Source organism: Tarenaya hassleriana, unplaced genomic scaffold (assembly GCF_000463585.1).
Source record: "Tarenaya hassleriana unplaced genomic scaffold, ASM46358v1 Cleome9, whole genome shotgun sequence".
Lineage (NCBI taxonomy): Eukaryota > Viridiplantae > Streptophyta > Magnoliopsida > Brassicales > Cleomaceae > Tarenaya > Tarenaya hassleriana.
In genome coordinates, this window is record NW_010971389.1 from 2,020,796 (window position 1) to 2,039,859 (window position 19,064).

General features: G+C 32.4%; 3 protein-coding genes and 1 pseudogene across 4 annotated transcripts; 2 read left to right on the forward strand and 2 right to left on the reverse strand.

Annotated features, from left to right (window-relative positions):
• The first annotated feature begins 6,021 nt into the window (after window positions 1-6,021).
• On the forward strand, window positions 6,022-8,226 carry LOC104803876 (annotated as a pseudogene).
• Window positions 8,227-9,179: 953 nt separating this feature from the next.
• LOC104803877 (flowering-promoting factor 1-like protein 1) lies at window positions 9,180-9,964 on the reverse strand. The gene has a single exon (XM_010527972.1). The coding sequence runs from the start codon at window positions 9,942-9,944 to the stop codon at window positions 9,579-9,581; it is 366 nt and encodes a 121-aa protein (XP_010526274.1). The 5' UTR covers window positions 9,945-9,964; the 3' UTR covers window positions 9,180-9,578.
• Window positions 9,965-13,685: 3,721 nt separating this feature from the next.
• LOC104803878 (fasciclin-like arabinogalactan protein 3) lies at window positions 13,686-14,914 on the forward strand. The gene has a single exon (XM_010527973.2). The coding sequence runs from the start codon at window positions 13,837-13,839 to the stop codon at window positions 14,683-14,685; it is 849 nt and encodes a 282-aa protein (XP_010526275.1). The 5' UTR covers window positions 13,686-13,836; the 3' UTR covers window positions 14,686-14,914.
• A 114-nt stretch (window positions 14,915-15,028) lies between these two features.
• Window positions 15,029-17,434, reverse strand: LOC104803879 (protein FAM32A-like). Of its 2 annotated transcripts, none has more exons than XM_010527974.1 (3): window positions 17,109-17,434; window positions 16,034-16,279; window positions 15,029-15,331 (listed from the first exon to the last, which is right to left on the reverse strand). In XM_010527974.1, exons 1-2 carry the CDS (start codon window positions 17,251-17,253, stop codon window positions 16,053-16,055), a joined length of 372 nt encoding a protein of 123 aa, XP_010526276.1. In that variant the 5' UTR covers window positions 17,254-17,434; the 3' UTR covers window positions 15,029-15,331; window positions 16,034-16,052. The 2 variants fall into 2 exon arrangements, with proteins under 2 accessions (XP_010526276.1, XP_010526277.1); XM_010527975.1 differs by having other exon boundaries at window positions 16,030-16,279.
• Window positions 17,435-19,064: the final 1,630 nt, after the last annotated feature.

The window sequence follows — 19,064 nt, forward strand, 5'->3', positions numbered from 1 at the left end:
TTTTACCGTTTTTGTTTTTTTTTTTTTTTTTTTTTTTTTATCTTTCACTTCTTTTTGTGTGTGAATTCATGTGCAATTCAGTGCAGAATTTGATTACTAATCTTATCAATTTTTGTGAGTATTTAGATCATTCTATGAATATGTAGATCGTAAAATATAAATGTAAATTAAAAATTGATGACAAAGAATAGATAATTTTCTGTGTTTTTTATTTTTTGTCACAATAAATTTTAAAATAATTTTCCTTCTTTTCTAAGTCTTTTATTATATTTTCCTATTATTTCAAATGAATTTTTTGTTATAGATATTATTATAAAATTTCAATACAAATTTTTATAGATCATTTTAAATATTTTAATTTTATGATTGAGATTAAAGATGTAAAACTAGATTTTCTAAGCTAAAAAATATTATATTAAGTTAATATATATGTATATATATGAGAAATTTTATTACCTTGTAAAAATACTAAAAGATTTCTAAATTTTATTTTAAAATTATTTTATTTGTTTATTTCTTAAAGTTTTTTTTAATTCTTGTTTGTATATATTCTTTTATTATAATGGATATTTAACTATGAGAATAATTACAAGTGATGTAACAAAAATGTAAATAATTCTTCAAATGTAATTTTACATTAAACATAATTATAGACAAATGAAACAACTTTGTTGAAATCTACTATTTGAACAATGATTAAAAAACTAGTAATTATATAATATATGACATTGGTCAATCACAAAACAATTTCTAATTTAAAAAGATGTATTATTTAATTTTAAAAATTAATATTAAAATATATTTATTCTATTGACCAAACGTTGTTTTATTATAGTTTTTTACTTCAACAATACATTTCCACTGATATATAATTTTAGATTTTTCGGATTATAATATTTGTTATTTGTAAAATATAACTTATTAAAAAATTAAATACAGTTTTGAATGCAAAAAAGAATCAGACCTTATGAAATTCAGTGATAAGATAAATCAATCTCTTATTATGATATATTTAATAAGCTGCATTGAATTCTTATATATTTATATAAAAGAACCAAAGTATAATCGTATTCGTATAATCGTATTTAACATTATTCATTTGATTTTTTAAAAAAAAATTTAAAAGAAATTTACAGTTCTAAGAGAAACCTTTTTTTACCTCTCCTGAGGTGTAAATATATATGCTTGAAAATGAATATATATATATATATAGATATATGCATATATATTTCAATATATATGTATGTATGTATGTATGTATGTATGTAAATATGAGAGATAGAGTCGAATATATTCACCGACGTTTTGTGTATTCTGTCCCAAGAGCACCAAATCCTATGCCTTTGGCCGTACAATGGTATTCGTCCGTACATTTGGCTACAAGCCGTTGCTCGTAAATTTTTTCCTAAAAAATCGACGATTAAGTAACGCAAATTTAAAATTTTAATTGCTTAAATTGGATAAACTCTCAAATAAAATCCTTAAACTAGTAGAAAATCCATGTAGTAGAACCATATAAAAAAAAATCCGCAAACAAAGCATTTGTGTAGTGTATATGATTTTAAAAAATCAGCAAACCATGGATTTGCCAATTTATTTAATTTCACCAATCTTTGGAAAATTTCGTATTATAAGATTTCATATCATGCAGATCATATTACATAATTAAATTGGCAAACCAAGTAATAAATACTAAAACTAAACTTATATACGCCATCAAATTTCTTTTTAATTGTTATGTCTTGTTTCCCCCTAACCCCATGAAGGTAAAAAAAAGATTATAGTTATATAGTTGGGAGTTTTAGCGTATTTTAATTATATTACTATACCTAAATTAAAAATTATATATTATTTTTATTGTGGCTCCCCCTTCATTAAAGAAACATGCATTAGTAGACCAAATCACGAAGCAAGTAAGCCTCCGTCATTTGCTGAAATTGGGCAAACCTTTGTAAATTTCTTTTCGGCTAGGTCTTCGAATTTTCCTTATCTTTTGAATTATTGATTTCGTATTTTATTACTCATGAAAATTATAAGAAATAATAGCTATGTCCCTATCATTAATGTTGGAAATAAAAATAGAAATAAAAAAAAACGTATAGATATTTATCGTTCGAGTAACCAAAATTAGTTTACAAATGATCTATCTGAAAATTACTTGGTAATATGCGAATCAACACAATATATATATATATATACCAATTTCATTAGTATCAATTTTGGTCCAAAAGATTGGAAAAAAAAATGTTATTGAAGCAAAAATTGGTATGGGAATGTTGGTACCACTCATATGAGCACCGAATACCAAATCCTAATTCTCCCTCTATATTCTTAGGTTATCATGAGCCAGTAACAACCACATATTTATTTTTATCTTTTTGTATTATAAGTTTCATTTTTTTTACGAGATTCGCAATGTAAAAAAATCAAAAAAGTATTTCCTATTTAGATTTGATTTGATTTATTTATTTTAAATATTTATATTAAAAACTAGATTTTACTGTTTTTATATATTAACCTTAACTATTAAATTATTACCTGTCTCTAATAATATTCGATTCCAATATATATATATATATATATATATATATATATATAATAGAAAAACGTTTTTAAATATTGTTATTGTCATATAGTATGTTTTGGACAAAGGAAAAATATTTACGGATGAATTATTTACTTACCAACTGTAGAATGGAGAATAAATTAAACGAATTAGTTATATGATTTTATCTTCGTATAAATTCGAATAATATCACATAAAATATGTGTATTTTTTTTTATTGTCGGTCCTTGAAATACGAAACGCTCGATTCAATAAAAGAGATGAATGGATAATTAATGTACTTACTAAAGAGCAGAATAAGTTCCAAAATTGCATTTTTTTTCTCTCAAACTATTATGGTTTGAAACATTGAATGGATCATAAGCTACTCACGCAAAAGTATGAGCGAAAAATTCTTATCCTTGTAAACATAACTTTCCATTTATTTTTTAAAAAAATACTATTTTTAATATATTTTCATTTTTATTCGACGATTTCGAATATTTTCATATTCAATTTAATTTTCTAATGAATTTGGTTGTTTTAGATTAAGAAAAGACATATATACCCAATTAATTTTAGTTTTATACATTCGAACCAAATTAATTGTTCATTTCAAAACCAACATATATAATTGCATGGACTTGTCTTTATGTATGAAATATTTGATAAACTTGTATTAATCTCTTTGTTGATGAATTGAAAACTTTATTGTATCGGAGAGGGACAATACGTGAATACAAATTCAGCAGATATGCGGCTACAGCTAGGCGATCATATCATTTTCTATCTTTTAAAATTATTCCAAAGGCAAAATCCCGATATTATCTATCTGATATTATATACCATTTATCCATAAAGATATATACCGAAATACAAAAAAAAATCATCTACATATAACTATTTAACATTATATTATATGGTCGAACCATCTGTTTGACAAGAAGGATTAAGATACACTGATAAGATCTATAGACCATAAATTTAGATCTAAATAGAATATTATAATTGAATATTTACAATGATAAAAATTTATATTATTTAAAATAAATGTATAAAAATAAAAAAAATAAAAAATTGATATTATATAATATTAAAATAATATTTTTCTATATTATATTTCGGCTTATTCTTAAAAAGTTATTTAGTAATATATATGAACGAACTGTATATACATAATTTTATCACGAAGAAATTATTATATTATATTACATATCACGTGGAAAAAGGTACAACTAATATAACGTTGGAAAATTTTGGGGAATCCTTTACCCTTAAACCCTAAACCCAAAAGGCAAACTATTTCACGGAAAGTCCTCGAAACTTTGATCACAACGCACACACACACGAGAGAGAGAGAGAGAGAGAGAGAGAGAGAGAGAGAGAGAGAGAGAGAGAACCAAATGCTAGCCTTGCATGGCATGCATGCATACATGCATCTAGTAATTTGACAAGAAGAATAGAAAATATTAGCGTGATTTCATTATACTACATACAATTGATATTAATTTGCATTAGGTTTTTTTATGAATTAATTTAAACAATGAAGATTATTTTAGTGATATATATATATATATATATATATATTCATTTAATTAAAGTTGTAGTATGGTTGAAAGGAAGAGGGAAAAAGGATGTAGAGCGACTCGAACAAGAGAGAAGAACACCAAAAGCAAGAACCTTGTGAAAGAAACATCTATTTTCCTTTGTGCCCTTTGCATTTCATGCGGGAATCTTTTATATGTATACATATAACATTTTAGATGATTATAAATGAGCTTGAAAATAATATCTAACTAAATATTTATTATGACATGCAAGTTTTAAAATTGTACACTTTTAAATTTTACAAAGAAAAAATCATCTTAGAAAGAAAGATATCAGTTTAATTTAGAAAAGAAAAAAAAGGCCCTTTACTATTAAAATAAAATACAATTTCTAACTGAACAAAATTTTAAAAATCTGCTAAAAACTAATTATTTTTTACTGTATCGAACGATTATTTATCTTTAATAAATTTCATCAACTATTAAATCATCAAACCCCATGTACGCGTGAGGAGCACATGGTAACTTTATATAGGATATGGAATTTATGATTTGATGATTTTATTCAAAATTAAGGGTGTACATTTTGGGTTTCTATTTTAATTTTGGTTTCGATTATGGTATTATTTGGTTTGCTTGATGTTTTTTTTTAAAAAAAAATACTTGCTCATTCGGTTTTATATAGATTTTCAATTTGATTTAAATTTGATTTAGATTTAGTTTTTATTAAAAATATAATTTTCTAAAAAAAATATTAACTTTTTAGTTATTTTTATATTCTATTTGAATTCAATTCAATTAATCTAGATTTAAAAATAATAATCAACCGATTATATGATCGAACTTAACTCGAACATGTTTATTTATTATTCGATTCAATTTTATATACTTATATATCTACTGTAAAAAAAAGAACGCATCGCCTTTTTCTCCTTTTTATTTACCACTTTGCCCCTCCGGTTTTATTTATATTTCTGGAATTATCGTTACGGATAATTATTCTAAGAATTTCAAATTCAGGGGGTATTATCATCATCACCATCGCCATCATGGATAATTAGTAAGATGCATTTTGCAATGCAATACAATGAAAGCTACCAATGTCAAAATATCCAAACGGAGTGAACCGGACCAAATGATACCCAAACGGACTAGACGGATTTGGTTCATGATTTGAGTATTTAGTGTCGGATATCCGTGATTTCATAGATATTTAGTTCTGAATCCTCTTTCGATATTTCGAAAATTTCACAAAACTTATAATCGTTTGTATATGTAACCCTGAGAAACATGGGGCGTAGATGGTTTTTGTGTGTATATACACACAAAATTTGATGGATTATTACAGTTATATATAAAAATAATTTTTCTTACCTAAATTATATGACAATATATGTGTAGCTTATTAGCAGAAATCTTTAGCTTTAATAGGAAAAATCTCCAAATGTTTTTAAATGTTACAAAAACGTAACCTTTTGAAATTCCAAAAAAAAACTCATACTCTAAAAAAAAATAATGCAGCAGCAAACGGCTCTTAATTTTGCATATAGTGTTATTATAAATTAATATGTTGAGTTAATACATATTACGTGGGGAATAAATTGTTGGTATCCATTATTTGTAAATGTAACAATATAATTCTAAATTATATAACATATTCAAATATTTAACGAAACTGTAGGTGGTGGCCACTAGAGTTTCGGGTTAAATTTTATTAATATTATTATTGTTATATGTCGCATACATAATAATAATTCTATTATCAAATATGTTTATACCGCGGCGCTCGCCCAAAAAAAAAAAAAGGAAACGGAACACGTGTTGCTACTGGGCCCACAGCGGCAAGTTGTAGTTCAACCCTAATTGGCGGGAACTGAGGCGAAATTGGAGGGAAAATCCCTAAAAATTTCATCCCTTGAATCATTTGTTTCCTATCTTCACTTGCGACGACTCAGAATCAGATGCAAAACCCTTCTCTCCCTGACGAGATTGCTCATCCCACAAGCTCTGGGTTTTAGGTTTCTTGGGAGATGTTTTCCAGTAGCCAATTCGAGCCAAACCCCAGCTTCTCCGGCGGCGGATTCATGTCTTCTCAGCCTTCTCAGGCCTATGATTCCTCGCCTTCCACCGCAAAGGTAGAGTCCTTTACGTATATTATCAGCTTCGACATCGAACAGATCATTGCAGATTTCCGATCCTTGGTTTGCGGATACTGATTCAATATCCAAAGGGTTTTGATTTCTATTCTATAGCAGGGATTGGATTTTGTGGATTTTTCTCTCTCTTTTTGTTAATTGAATTTACCCTGAATTGTCAATTTGGAATCCGAAATTGTTTCTGTGTTTTGGGAATGCAGAATCGTGAATTTCCGGTGACGGTGAAGCAAATCAGTGAAGCTTCTCAATCGGGTGGCGATAAATCGGCACTAGTCATCAATGAGATTGAAGTGACAAATGTATTAGTTCTCTAACGGTTTCATATATTGCTTTGATCCGATTAATGCCTTCCGTTTAGTCATCGACGAGATTGGAGTGATGAATTCTTTTACAGAATACTTACACGTTTTAGCGGATGCGAATACTTTCTTCTAGTGATTGAAGTTTGTTGTGTCGTTAATTCAGGTTACGCTTGTTGGGCTAGTGTCCGACAAGAATGACACACAATTCACAGAAGTTAGCTTTGCTCTCGACGATGGAACTGGACGGATTTGACTGCAAAAGATGGTAAATCTACTCATGGATTTTACTGTAACTTTAACTTTTTTATGGTACTCACTAAGCTTATTGTTACACATTAGGGAATTAGAACACTGTGCCGTGAGAGCTTAGTTTGTCACATGTGTTTTGTATAGGGTGAATGAAGTATTTGATACAAGGGGAATGGAGGCGGTGCAGTGAGTATTTTACTTCTTATTGATGTTCAGTTACAACTTATAAGATGTTTCTTATTGTATGGATGCTTGTTAACAGAGATGGAATGTGTGTCCGTCTTAATGGGCATTTGAAGAGCTTTCAGGGGAAGAAGCAGCTTCTAGTTTTCTCTGTGAGGTGGTTTTACGTGTTGGTTTGAAATGCTTGGTTAAGTTCCTTCTTTTTGGAATTGGGTTTGGGGTAAAAGGAAAGATGGTAACTCTGTGTCTGCCACTGGCGTAGTGCTTGTCTGTATCATCTGTGAGTTTATGTTGTTAGGAAAGACATGTAATCATCATGGATATCAATTGATTCAATGCCCGTTTTCTTTGTTTCGCAGGCCTGTTATGGACTTTAACGAGGTCGCCTTTCATTACATCGAGTGTATACATTTTCACTCCAGGAATTCTAAATCACAGGTAAAGCAGACACTAACAATTTGGACCATTGATATGTTCTTGGTCAACCCTGTTGTGCGTTCAACGTGATGTCACTTTCTGACATGTTCTTCTAATCTGGGCAGCAAGTTGGTGGTATCACTCAATCTCCGATGGCAAATTCATCTGTGAGCTCTATGATTTAAGATGGATCAGATGTGACTCAGGCAGCCACATCAAATCATGTATGCTCAACATTTTTCCAAGTTTTTCAACTCTCTTAACAAGACATGATTCGTGTGGTGAATCTCCCATCTCCCTTCCATCTTTTTAGGCATCTGCTCAAAATGACAGTAGTGGCCGCAAGAATCTGGATGATTTGAAATGATCGTTGATTCCCCGGATGATCATCTGGCATTGCCTGACTATTGGTTTTGGTTCTCTGCAGTGATATACAACAGGGGATTCACCTGGATGAAATCTCTCAGTTGAAGATCCCCAAGAATAAGCTAGAGTAAGTCTTTTTTCATCTAATCTCCTTCTGGTTTCTACATGTTTCTCCCTAACCCCATAAACACTTGCATCCATGACAGGGACGTGATTCATTCTCTGGAAAGCGATGGATTGATATATTCGACCATCGATGAGTTTCACTTCAAGCATGTCGAGCTTTGACATATAATACGTCCACTGGTATATATTCTCTTCTCTACCCTTCCTTATATAATAGGATAGGATATATAGATATGGGTCATTGGTATCTTTCTCTTTGTTTTTTACATTGTCTCTGCTGTCCGATCAGTGCAAACAATGCCAGCATCTAATTGAAATATTATGTCCGAAACTTATTTAGCTAATGTTCTTAAAAACAAAAAAAGTTCAGTGTTCTTCATCAATCACCACACTAGAAAAGTTTGGATTCTCCATTTTTGGTAACAATACTTAGTCTAAATCTATCAACCCTTCATGAGTGGTGGTCAACGCTCATGGAGTCAACGGTAAATAACTTGCAAATCCTAAACCCCATTTTATATTTATCTTTTTTTTATAATCTGATTGGAAAGTCTATGTAAATATCTTTCTCCAAGTGAAATTCAAATTCGAATTGAATTTTTTTGTTTGTTTTTTATCATCGGTTGAACCATCTAAAAGCTAAGCGTGTTTGTATATAATATATATATATATATAGTCTTTTCAAAAGTTATTGGAACAATGTAATTGGACATATATAGTATTATATTATATGCGGATTGGAATTTGATTTATGGTGAGGAAAGAGATTGGAAGTGGGGCTATGGGGATTCGACGCGTGTCTCTGTTCCTCCGGGAATCAGACATCTGACTGTCACGTGCGCTCCCAACTCATGCTCCGGGCTTTTCCATCCCCCCATACCTTTGGAGCCTTTCCGTCATAGATTCCAACAACAGTTCTTTACAATAATAATAATGTCAAATTATTATAGTTATTAATTTATATATATATACAAAATTAAAATGACGTAACAGTTATTAGAAAATTATATTATTTCATATGGGTAAATAAACCTTGATCGATCAGGGTAAACAAACCTAGACTACTAGGGTTAGATTGGATATATCCAATTTGTTCAATCCGGATTCAATATTTGTAACTTGTATCAACCTATAACAATTTTAGGGTGTTATATATATATATATATAAGCTTGACACTTACTCTTTCTTGCAAGATATGTAAAATTTATAGAGAGAAGTTGAGCCAAGAAGATATCAACAATATTCTAAAAATCATATTTATATATACAAGATTCCAAGCCATATATATATATATTTAGGTTTACAATTAAAAAAACAACTTCGAAAAAAAAGATAATTAATTAAACATAAACAAGAAATTCTTGCCTGGGAAAGGTATATACAATATGTTTCTCACTCCGTCGTACACAAACATCATCTCGACCGTCCATTTCAACAACTTTGGTATACGTATCAAAACCATGGCATACAGTTCCTGAAGCGTATCAACGGCTGAGATTTAACCATAGTTCCGAAATGAACGGTCGTAGAAGATCTTCCTACGGAAACGTGCATGAGAAATAGTAACTAATACATAATACTTCCGACAAGAACTCCCCCGTCACAAACTTCATAGAATACATCAATATACACATATATATACATACATGGATATAATTATTAGATGTGGAACCAGCTTGGTGATGGTTATATGTCCCGGACATGGAAGATGCTAGGGTTCTTGACGACAATGTCGTACATGTGGATAGAATTGAACTTGGAGAAATCTCGGGGGAGAGAAATGAGATCGATCGAGGTGTTCTTGTGGAACTGAAAGAGATCGGAGTTTTCGCCCCCGTAGTAACGTTCCCATCCCAAACTAACCAAGATTCTGTCGAGAGAACCGTACGAGGAAACAACCTCGCTGGTCGGGAGATAAACGAGAATCTTCTTCCTCATTCTCTGTTGTTGCCCGCCGGAGGAATATTCCGGGTACTCTCCGGCGCCGGATTGGTTGTATGGGTTCTCCACCAATTTCATCACTCCGTTCTTGAACACCCACACACCAGACATGATGATGATGATGATGATGATGATGACGGTTGGATTGTAGAGGAACTAGGGTTTTAGATTTGCTTGTTTTTATTGAATTTCGTTGAGTTTGTTTGGTGAGGAGAGGGAGGCTGTGAGGAGGGGTATATATATGTTGGTAAGAGAATATTATATGCATACATAGATAGTGACAAATATATTATACACAAAAATATAGATTCTTTCATTTTCCTAAAGTGTGAATCTTGCCAATCCATCAATATTCCACCAATATTACTTATTTTTAATATTTTCGGAAATAAAATATACTTATAAATATAAGGAAACCAAATTTATTTACAAGAATCAACATACAAGCTAAAATTATGAATATGTAATATTGGTTGATGATATGAGAATTTAATCACTTTTTTTAAAAATAATAAAATGAGATTTTCATTATTGGTTTTGAGGATTATATTAGAATAAAACTCCCATGAATGTGGGCAAGTGAAAAAAATAATGGGAGAAAACTAGAATATTTCAATTTGCGGCCGAGAATATATATATATATATATATATATATATATATATATATAAACGTTGTAGGTCCACACACAACACAAGTGATTGAGTTTTCATCGTAGAATCTCTTTTATTTTCCCCATTTATTCGTTGCTTTTTTAATATGGAAGAATCTTTGGTAGGATGTCACAAAGTTTCAGATTCTTGCAATTAGATTAATTAAATACATTATATAAAACCTTCGAATTGCGTTTCTGTTCATTCTGTATTCTATAATATATCTTCTAATTAAGTTGATTTCTAAAGGGAATGAGAATTTCTCTCGAATTATTTCCGAAAACAAACAGAATATTTAAGTACAATCGATCGAAATTCAAAACATCGGTTAACCGAGTATTAAATCGAACTTCAAACCAATATATTAAAAACAATCAAACTAAACCAATTGAACCGTACGTGAAGTAAACCGGTCAACTTACAGCCACATATACCAAAAACATGTTTGCATACATGCATGATTCTAACGATTGTCAATTTGTCATGCAAACAACGACTATAAACTTCAATACAAATATTATCATAACAAACGAACGGAATGTGTAAGAATGTTTCTTCTGCATAGAATCTCATATTCTCGCACTAAAAGAAAACTATATAATCTCAATTTTGAATATATATATATATATATATACATATATATATTTATAATCGATAATGATATATTAAGGAATATAAACTCATCATATATATCTTATAACAATTAATGTAATTTGGACAAGAAAACGTTACACTAGCTAAGCAAACTGTTAATATAAAAGTTGGTAATGATATTTATATATGAAAATACATTTGTCTAAAAAAAACACAAAAAAAGAAATTATTTGACAAACAAATTCATTTATTTCTTAAAATTAAAAACAATTTGCTACACAGATTTGATTCTACATGCATGCACGAATTTGAGATTAATTAAGATATTGTTTTCTAAACAAATGTGTTATAGATTTTAAAATTTGAAACATTTTTAAGCATTTTAATGTTTAATGTATTTATTCGTTAAAATAAAAATTCGTATAATTTTTAATATAGTTTACCGAACTAGTGTGTTTTATGTTATGGGATGATATATACATATATATATGTATGTATATAATGGAGCAGGCGGAGAAAGCGGTGGCTAGGAGTAGGGTTTTTATTTATTTATTTATTTAAATAAAAGCATAAGCTTTCGCTTATAATGTTTTGCATGCATGCATGCATGTACCGCAGCAACTCAAGGCGTCGCGGTCACGTGGCATCACGTGGACTTCATGGTCCATCCATTATACCCGAGGCGGGGCCAAATCTTGAAAATTCTTGCTTCCATTAAAATCTTTTTTCACGACAACAACATGCATATTTTGGTTACAAAATGCTAAATGTATTCTATACCGAATTAATATCACAATAAGAAACCCAAGTAAAGATTTATGATATCACACTTATTTATTTTTTTTTACTTTGGGTTTACTATTGTGAACTTTGTGGTATGTGTCTAAAGATGCTGTCTCATTGACCTCCGTTCTTGTAAGAACATTTTATATTTATAAGATTTACTTTTTAAAAAAATATCTAATAAAAAATGTTTGGCAAGCTAAGAATATTGAATCTTTGGTTTCTAATTTATATTAAACTGGTACATGTCATAATGGACCGAATTTTCGTAAAACTATTAAATTTAACATTCGTTGAAAACGTTTCTAACCATCCAAAAGCACCACATCATTAATCAACACCATCATGTAATTGAAATTTAAAGCGCACATAAGAGTTAAAAAGCATCCACGAATCCAATTTCGTGATACGCTTAGAATCAATTTCTACTCCAAGAGATCTATCATATATGAAATGGAAAATCTTCTCATGATATTAGGGTTAAAGGATTACGTAGTTTTTTTTCTATTTGTTTTTCATATCTCTTAAATGGTTATAAAATTTAGGACATAATCCATAAAAGTCCCTCACAGACAAGGTTTCACCTTTTCGGATATTGTCTCATTATTCTCTCTCTCTCTCTATATATATAGAGAGAGAATGATGGGACAATTCATATATATATATATATAATATAAAATCTTGTCAGGCAAATTAGACACTTGTAAATTGACTGTAGATTCTCCAAGAAAGCAAAATGTCAGTCTTTTGGTTGACAAGAAAATTTTAAAAACGGTTAGCAGATAATTAAACATATATATAACTATTATAATATATAAAAGCCGCAGATAAAAAAATCAATTCAGCAAATTCGTCACTATCGGAGATGTGATTTATAAATAGTGTGATTGTGAACATATTAAAAATTAAAAATAATAAAATTATGTCGTGGTCACACAAAGTAGAAGCAGAAGAAGAGGAAGATAAAAAGAGAGCCTCGTGGGAAATGATGCAAAACCATAGCACCGACCAAAGCCACATGCTTCCTCTCTTTCTGTCCCTTGCCTTGGGGTCCCTTCTACGTTGACATTTTCCTCCTATATATATTTTTTTTAATTATTTTTTATGCTTCAACTCAATCAATTACCATCATCATCACCATTATTATTGTTGTTATTATTATTATTATTATTATTATTATTTAAACATCACTCATGCACGAACACGAAACTGTTGCCTACATGCATCTACGTAAACGTACTGCATGCATTTATATAGAGATAACTTTTTGAATATATTATAAAATAACATGAAAAAAATAACCTTACGTGTTGAGCATGATTTCTGCATTTAAAATTATTGATTATAATTATATCACACGTAGATTTATTTATAACTGTACCGAACTTTTTAATAGCCTTAATTTTATAATATATGTACGCTTTTTTCATTCTTTTTATAGCAAATGCGTGGTGATTCGAAATACCCGAGGAAATTACTCGGCGCCCAGCCTTAACATGTTTGGGAGACGTAATAATAAGATGAAATAATACACTAAAATATATTCGGTTAACAATAGAAGTATTTCAATTAGGGTGGCTATATGTTATATCATCTTAAAGTTTTATAATTGATATGGAACAACACGTATCACAATTAATTCTTATAATTATTTACAAATTGTAAATGTAATTGGGATCATAATACATATAAATAGGAGTCAATGCTAGATTGTACACCCTAATAATAGAACTCTAAGAAAACTCAATTTAAGATAAAATCTATATATAAAAAAGGATAATTTTAGGTCACCCAAAAATACCCTCAAGCAAAAATTACCAAACACAATAGAAAATGTCTCTCCACCATTCATCACATAACCACCTCTCTTGATTCTTTTTTATATATAAACCCTACAAACCATTTTCCCCATTTTTGTGGGGAAGAAGAAGAAGAAGAAGATTAAAGAAGAATAAATAAAAGAATAAAAAAAAAAATGGGTCTCAAGGGCTCTTCCTCCTCCTCTTCTTCTTTCCTATTGCTCGCCATCTTAATCGTCTTCTCCTCCACCACCATCTCAGCCGTTAACATCACCAGAGTCCTTGAGAAATACCCTAATTTCAGCACCATGAATGACCTCTTCACCAGGACCGGTCTGAACGTGCCCATCAACAAACGCCAGACGATAACCATTCTCGCGGTCGACAACGACGCCATGGGCTCTATCTCGGGTAGACCCGAGGAAGAGATCAAGAACATTCTCATGAACCACGTGGTTCTTGACTACTATGACGAGATCAAGCTCAAGGGTCTCAAGGACAGGAGCACGTTGCTCACTACTCTGTATCAGACCACTGGTTTGGGACAACAACAAAACGGTTTCCTCAACTGTACCAAGATGAATGGGAAGATATTCTTTGGATCAGGAGTAAAGGGTTCACCTTTGAACGCTCAGTACGTTAATCCCGTGTTCCAAAACCCTTTCAACTTGTCCGTGGTTCAGATCAGCATGCCCATTGTGGCTCCTGGGCTCGGGTCTCCGATTCAGGCTCCTCCCCCACCACCCTTCACTCCGCCACCGGCCCCGGCTCCCAAGAAGGGAGGAAAGGCTCCGGCTCCCGGGCCAAGTGAGGAAGATGATTACTCAGACTCTGCCCCGGAAACTGCACCTGCCCAAGCACCTTCGGAAGATGATTCTCCAGCTCCCGCACCAAGCAATGAAGGTAAGAAGAAGATGCCAGCGGCTGATGAGAGCGAACCACCCGCATCTGCTGCTTCCAGTGCTGGTTTGAGCTTTGGTGTTGCGCTCCTGCTCGGGTTGGTGGCTAGCTTTGCTGGGTTCTGAAGATGAAAAAGGCGGCACGGGTAAAGGAAAATAAAGATGAAACACACCTCAGGGTTTTCTGTAGTTGAAACATGGAGAGATATGATCATAGGAAGTGGGTGAAAACACATGGAATTTCCTACTCACATTAACCACACACCATATGTCCCATTATCTGCTCGAGAATGAGAATGTGATGTTTGTCCCGTGGAGTTTATAATGCAAAACTGTAACTATATGTTCGTAGCTATTTGATCCAACCAGAAAATAAACCATATCTAATCTAACAGATGAACCGATCCAGTGCCTATGCATCGGTTTGCTTCAAGCAACGAGATGCATCGAACTAGCATTATGAACGAGTTAACCCCGAACGGCAAGGATCACATTCAATCAGCCAATTTAGTCAAAGTATCACAAATCTACATAAAACCAAAAAAGCACTTCAAACCTGTATTTTTTTTAGCTTACAAAAGAACAAGTCTTGTAGTTGCTTCAGGAAGTCTGTTTAAAAGCCTACTTGGTTAGGCCGAGGTAGAAACAAGATGCTGCACAAGTAGAATCCTTTCCCTGTTTAGTACATTTCCCATTTGATCTTCTCTATGATGTCAGCAATCACTTCCTACATATCCACCGCCTTCATTGGTGCAAATGGTCTCTTCATATCCTGCAGAGTGGAAGAAGCATTTTGTTTTTCAATTAACCAGCATAAAGGCTATAATTTCGAGTATATATAGGACTTCCACCGTCAAAGCAGACAAAACAAGTGATTACTTGAAACTCCATACAAAGCATCACACCAAAATTCAACCATTTCAAAATGTTGTGTTATAGTTATCCTTATTCAAATTACCAGCATAGCATACAACAGGCTCCTGCTGGTAACAAGCAACCAAAGCCGTTTTATCATGCTCAAATATCACTGCATATAATCAGCTGTTTCAATAGAGTGTTTCCTCAAATTGATGACCGTAAAGGATGTATAATTAACATTCAGTCTCTAATGCATATGAACCAAACAATAGGACCCAACAAAATACCTTAGTCAAATACAAGTTAGAAGGAAAATTTGACCGTCTGCTTGACGGAGGCTGAATCTATGCAATTAACTTCGGTTCCGATAGCTAGGTTTGAGCAGAGGGTGGAATCAAATCCAATAATATATAATCATATTCCAATCAAATATGATAAAAAAAAATCCGAATAATTATAATTTTTTTTAAGTAATGTCTCGGGCCCTGCACGTTTGAAATGTTTCACTTAAAAAAAAACGAGAGCAACTCAAATTGCATACAATGGCATGAGGACACCAAAACGTTTTCCTCAGTTCATTAATGAAGCAGCTGGAGTTGCCAATGGCAATACCTACCGTACCGGGGAGGGTCCAATTAGCCAGGACCGACCTTAGGGATGTCGTAATGCTCGGTTAGATTGGCTAGGCATTGGTTGAACTCGTGGATCCTGTCACGGTGTGACTTTCTCGCCATCTTAGCCAGTTTCTGTGGCTCTAATTTCTGTGTTTGCTCAAGATACCTCCTTTCCGCTGGCGTGAGGTGGTCGCCACGGATGAATTCCTCGTTGTCTCCGTTGTGCTTGGACAGCGTAGTATTGTCACCTGTCAGTATCCAGATCATATATACAAGTTTAATTACCAAGGACTCAGAGCTGAAGAGAATACGAAATCCGAAGCAGGTTGAATTGAGACGTGGAAGAACGGTGTGGGAGAAAGGTGACATGAGGTTCATATGAATGAAAACGGGTATGCTTGAATTCTACGCTTAAAGCTCCTGGATTTCTAACATGAACATGATAGAACCTAGGGGTCTATCGATTGTGTTTTCCTGCACTTGAGGAGCGGGGGGGTCCGTTCTTCCTCCCCCGAGGCTCCGTCGGAGATTTCAGAGGAAAACTCAATGCGGAAACATACAGAACATGTTCAACGAGTTATTGTCGATTCATTTAGCAACAATAACCATTTCATGAAGTAATACCAAAGACAAAGGTAATCCTTGACAGGAGAGACTATGAGAATGACCCTAAACAGTGGAGTGTTTTGAAATTTCAACGACCATTTCTTTCAGAAACAGTCTTGGAACACATCTAATTGCTGAAGAAGGATCAGTCGCTGCAAGATCCATTGATTGCAGTAAGACTTTAAAGCAAACAGAGCTAGATTTCTTCCACATAAGGTTATACCTTTACCATGAGACAAGACGCATCTTGTAAAACATAAAACAAGTTTTGAGCACTTCACATGAAAGTTTCTATCTAACAGATGAACACTATCGTTCTCTCACGTACAGACACACTCTCCTACCACATACCAAATGGGAAAACCGCCATTCACGACCAAAATTTCCCTCAGATTGTTGAACCCAGAGTATCCTCGCATTAGGATGCAATGTGATTTAACATAATAATCAAGAGAACCCCTACAAACTAACCTGCAGCGTTCTCATTGCCGCCGCCTGCGGGGGGAGAATAGTGCATCCTCTTCTTGTTCTTCTTCTGAACTCCACTTAACTTCAAGTCAAGCGGCATACCTTTCAGCTTCAGTTTTCCGACCACGACATTGTCGTACGCCGACATTTTCTTCCTCTTCCCCTGCGGATCGCTATAAGACGAGAATACACTCCCGACGATAGTCGGTCTAGAGAAAGATAAACCCAATGTCCCCTGAATCAAGAACCTAATACCATGATCCAGATCGAGATTTAGGGTTTCCCGGATCAATCGTCGTTGTTTCGCTGTTTCCTGAATAAACCCGATTTCTCCAGAAGCTTAGACAACTAACTGCAAGTTCAAACATGCAGAGCGTTTGAAACAGTAACAGCAATATACGTCGTCGTTTCGAAATCTGCCACATCGTGCCGTTTCAAGAAGGCCGTCAAGGAAGAAAACGGCAAGGCGTTTTGTGCAGAGATTCCATGGGGTTGAGAGAGAAGCCCAATTCTCTCTTGGTTGGGCCTTCGTTCTTACCCAAAAGAAGACGGAACCACGTGGTTTTTTTTTCCTCCCTTCTTTACTTAAAAAAAATAGGATAATTATATAATACCAAAAAAATATTTTTGGATTATTTTTATATTCGTTTTGGTTGATTTTTTCTTTGTTTTAGAAAATTATATTTATTAAATTTTTCTTAGAATATGATTATACGGGGTTATTTGTTTTAGAAGATTCAATTTTGCTTCATGGAATCGAAGGAGCCACCCTTAATTCTTTGTAATCCCTCATTTCCACCACAATTTTGGCACAAAATCATTATAATATAATTAACAACAATGGTTTTGAAATATAATTCCACGTGTCAGTATCAAAAGGATTGTTTCTTGCGAAATTGAGCAAAGAGCTATTGGTATTCAAATCAACATCAAAGACTTAGATTTAAAAAGCATATGGTAACGAACGGGGCTTAAATATTTACATGAAGTGTGCAACAAGTAGCATGCCAAGCATGAATTCCGCACATAATCAAACCCAATTTCATGAATCCTGTCACTTTCTTTTGGAGGAAAAAAATGCAGCCACCTGTATTTTAGCAGTATATATTGTGATACCCTAATCGACCCGATTATATAATTTCCACGTGTGTGTATAATATACATTTATATATATCATGGGTCGTAATTTCTTGGATGAGTGAATATATCCCTAACATTTGAAAAATGGGCTGCAAACGGATTATAACAATCTTTAAAATTATTATTTAAATGTTATACGAAGGCATACGTCAGTATAAATGATAGCAATGCAGGAAACATTACGGGAAAATGTATATAACGGTAGGTCCGAAATGATCGGGACACTTTGGAAGGTGGATCTCGATTTTTCATACACGAAGTGTGTGATAAGTAAAAGCAATATATATATATATATATAATTCAATAAACTTCTTCATAAAATACATAAATGGTACGAAAGCTTTTAATTAATTAATTAATTAATTTCAAAAATGGCAACTCATGAATGCCGATAGCCGTTAAATCATTGTCTAAACATTTATTCAATTAATTAAAAGAAATTGTTATTCACCTATTACATTACACGTCAAACCAAAGTGGTCCAATAAGAATGTAATAACTTTTATATCATAAAAAAACAAAAAGAAATATAAAAGTGGCAAGAAATGACAACTGCACAGTATGATGTGTCCTCACGTAGGAGCATCATCACAAGCTTTTGTCTCTTCATTTCATGCAAATTTTTACTGTTCCGTGATTTTTCAGTTTACAACTAATTTCTATTTTTTTTACTATTCCAAATAAGAAAATTATTAGATTTGGTGAGAGATTTTGTGTAAGTTGCTATGGGTTGGAATTATAATTATTATTTGGAGTCATTATCGTCATACAGTTATATATATATATATATATATATATATATATATATATGTGTGTGTA

What these genes read in the sequence shown, in the direction of transcription:
- LOC104803877 (XM_010527972.1), bottom strand. Translation starts at nt 9,944, where the DNA reads ATGTCTGGTGTGTGGGTGTTCAAGAACGGAGTGATGAAATTGGTGGAG.
- LOC104803878 (XM_010527973.2), top strand. Translation starts at nt 13,837, where the DNA reads ATGGGTCTCAAGGGCTCTTCCTCCTCCTCTTCTTCTTTCCTATTGCTC.
- LOC104803879 (XM_010527974.1), bottom strand. Translation starts at nt 17,253, where the DNA reads ATGTCGGCGTACGACAATGTCGTGGTCGGAAAACTGAAGCTGAAAGGT. An exon ending in CGGCAATGAGAACGCTGCAG is followed by an intron (nt 16,280 to 17,108) that starts GTTAGTTTGTAG and finishes GGATACTGACAG; the next exon opens with GTGACAATACTACGCTGTCC.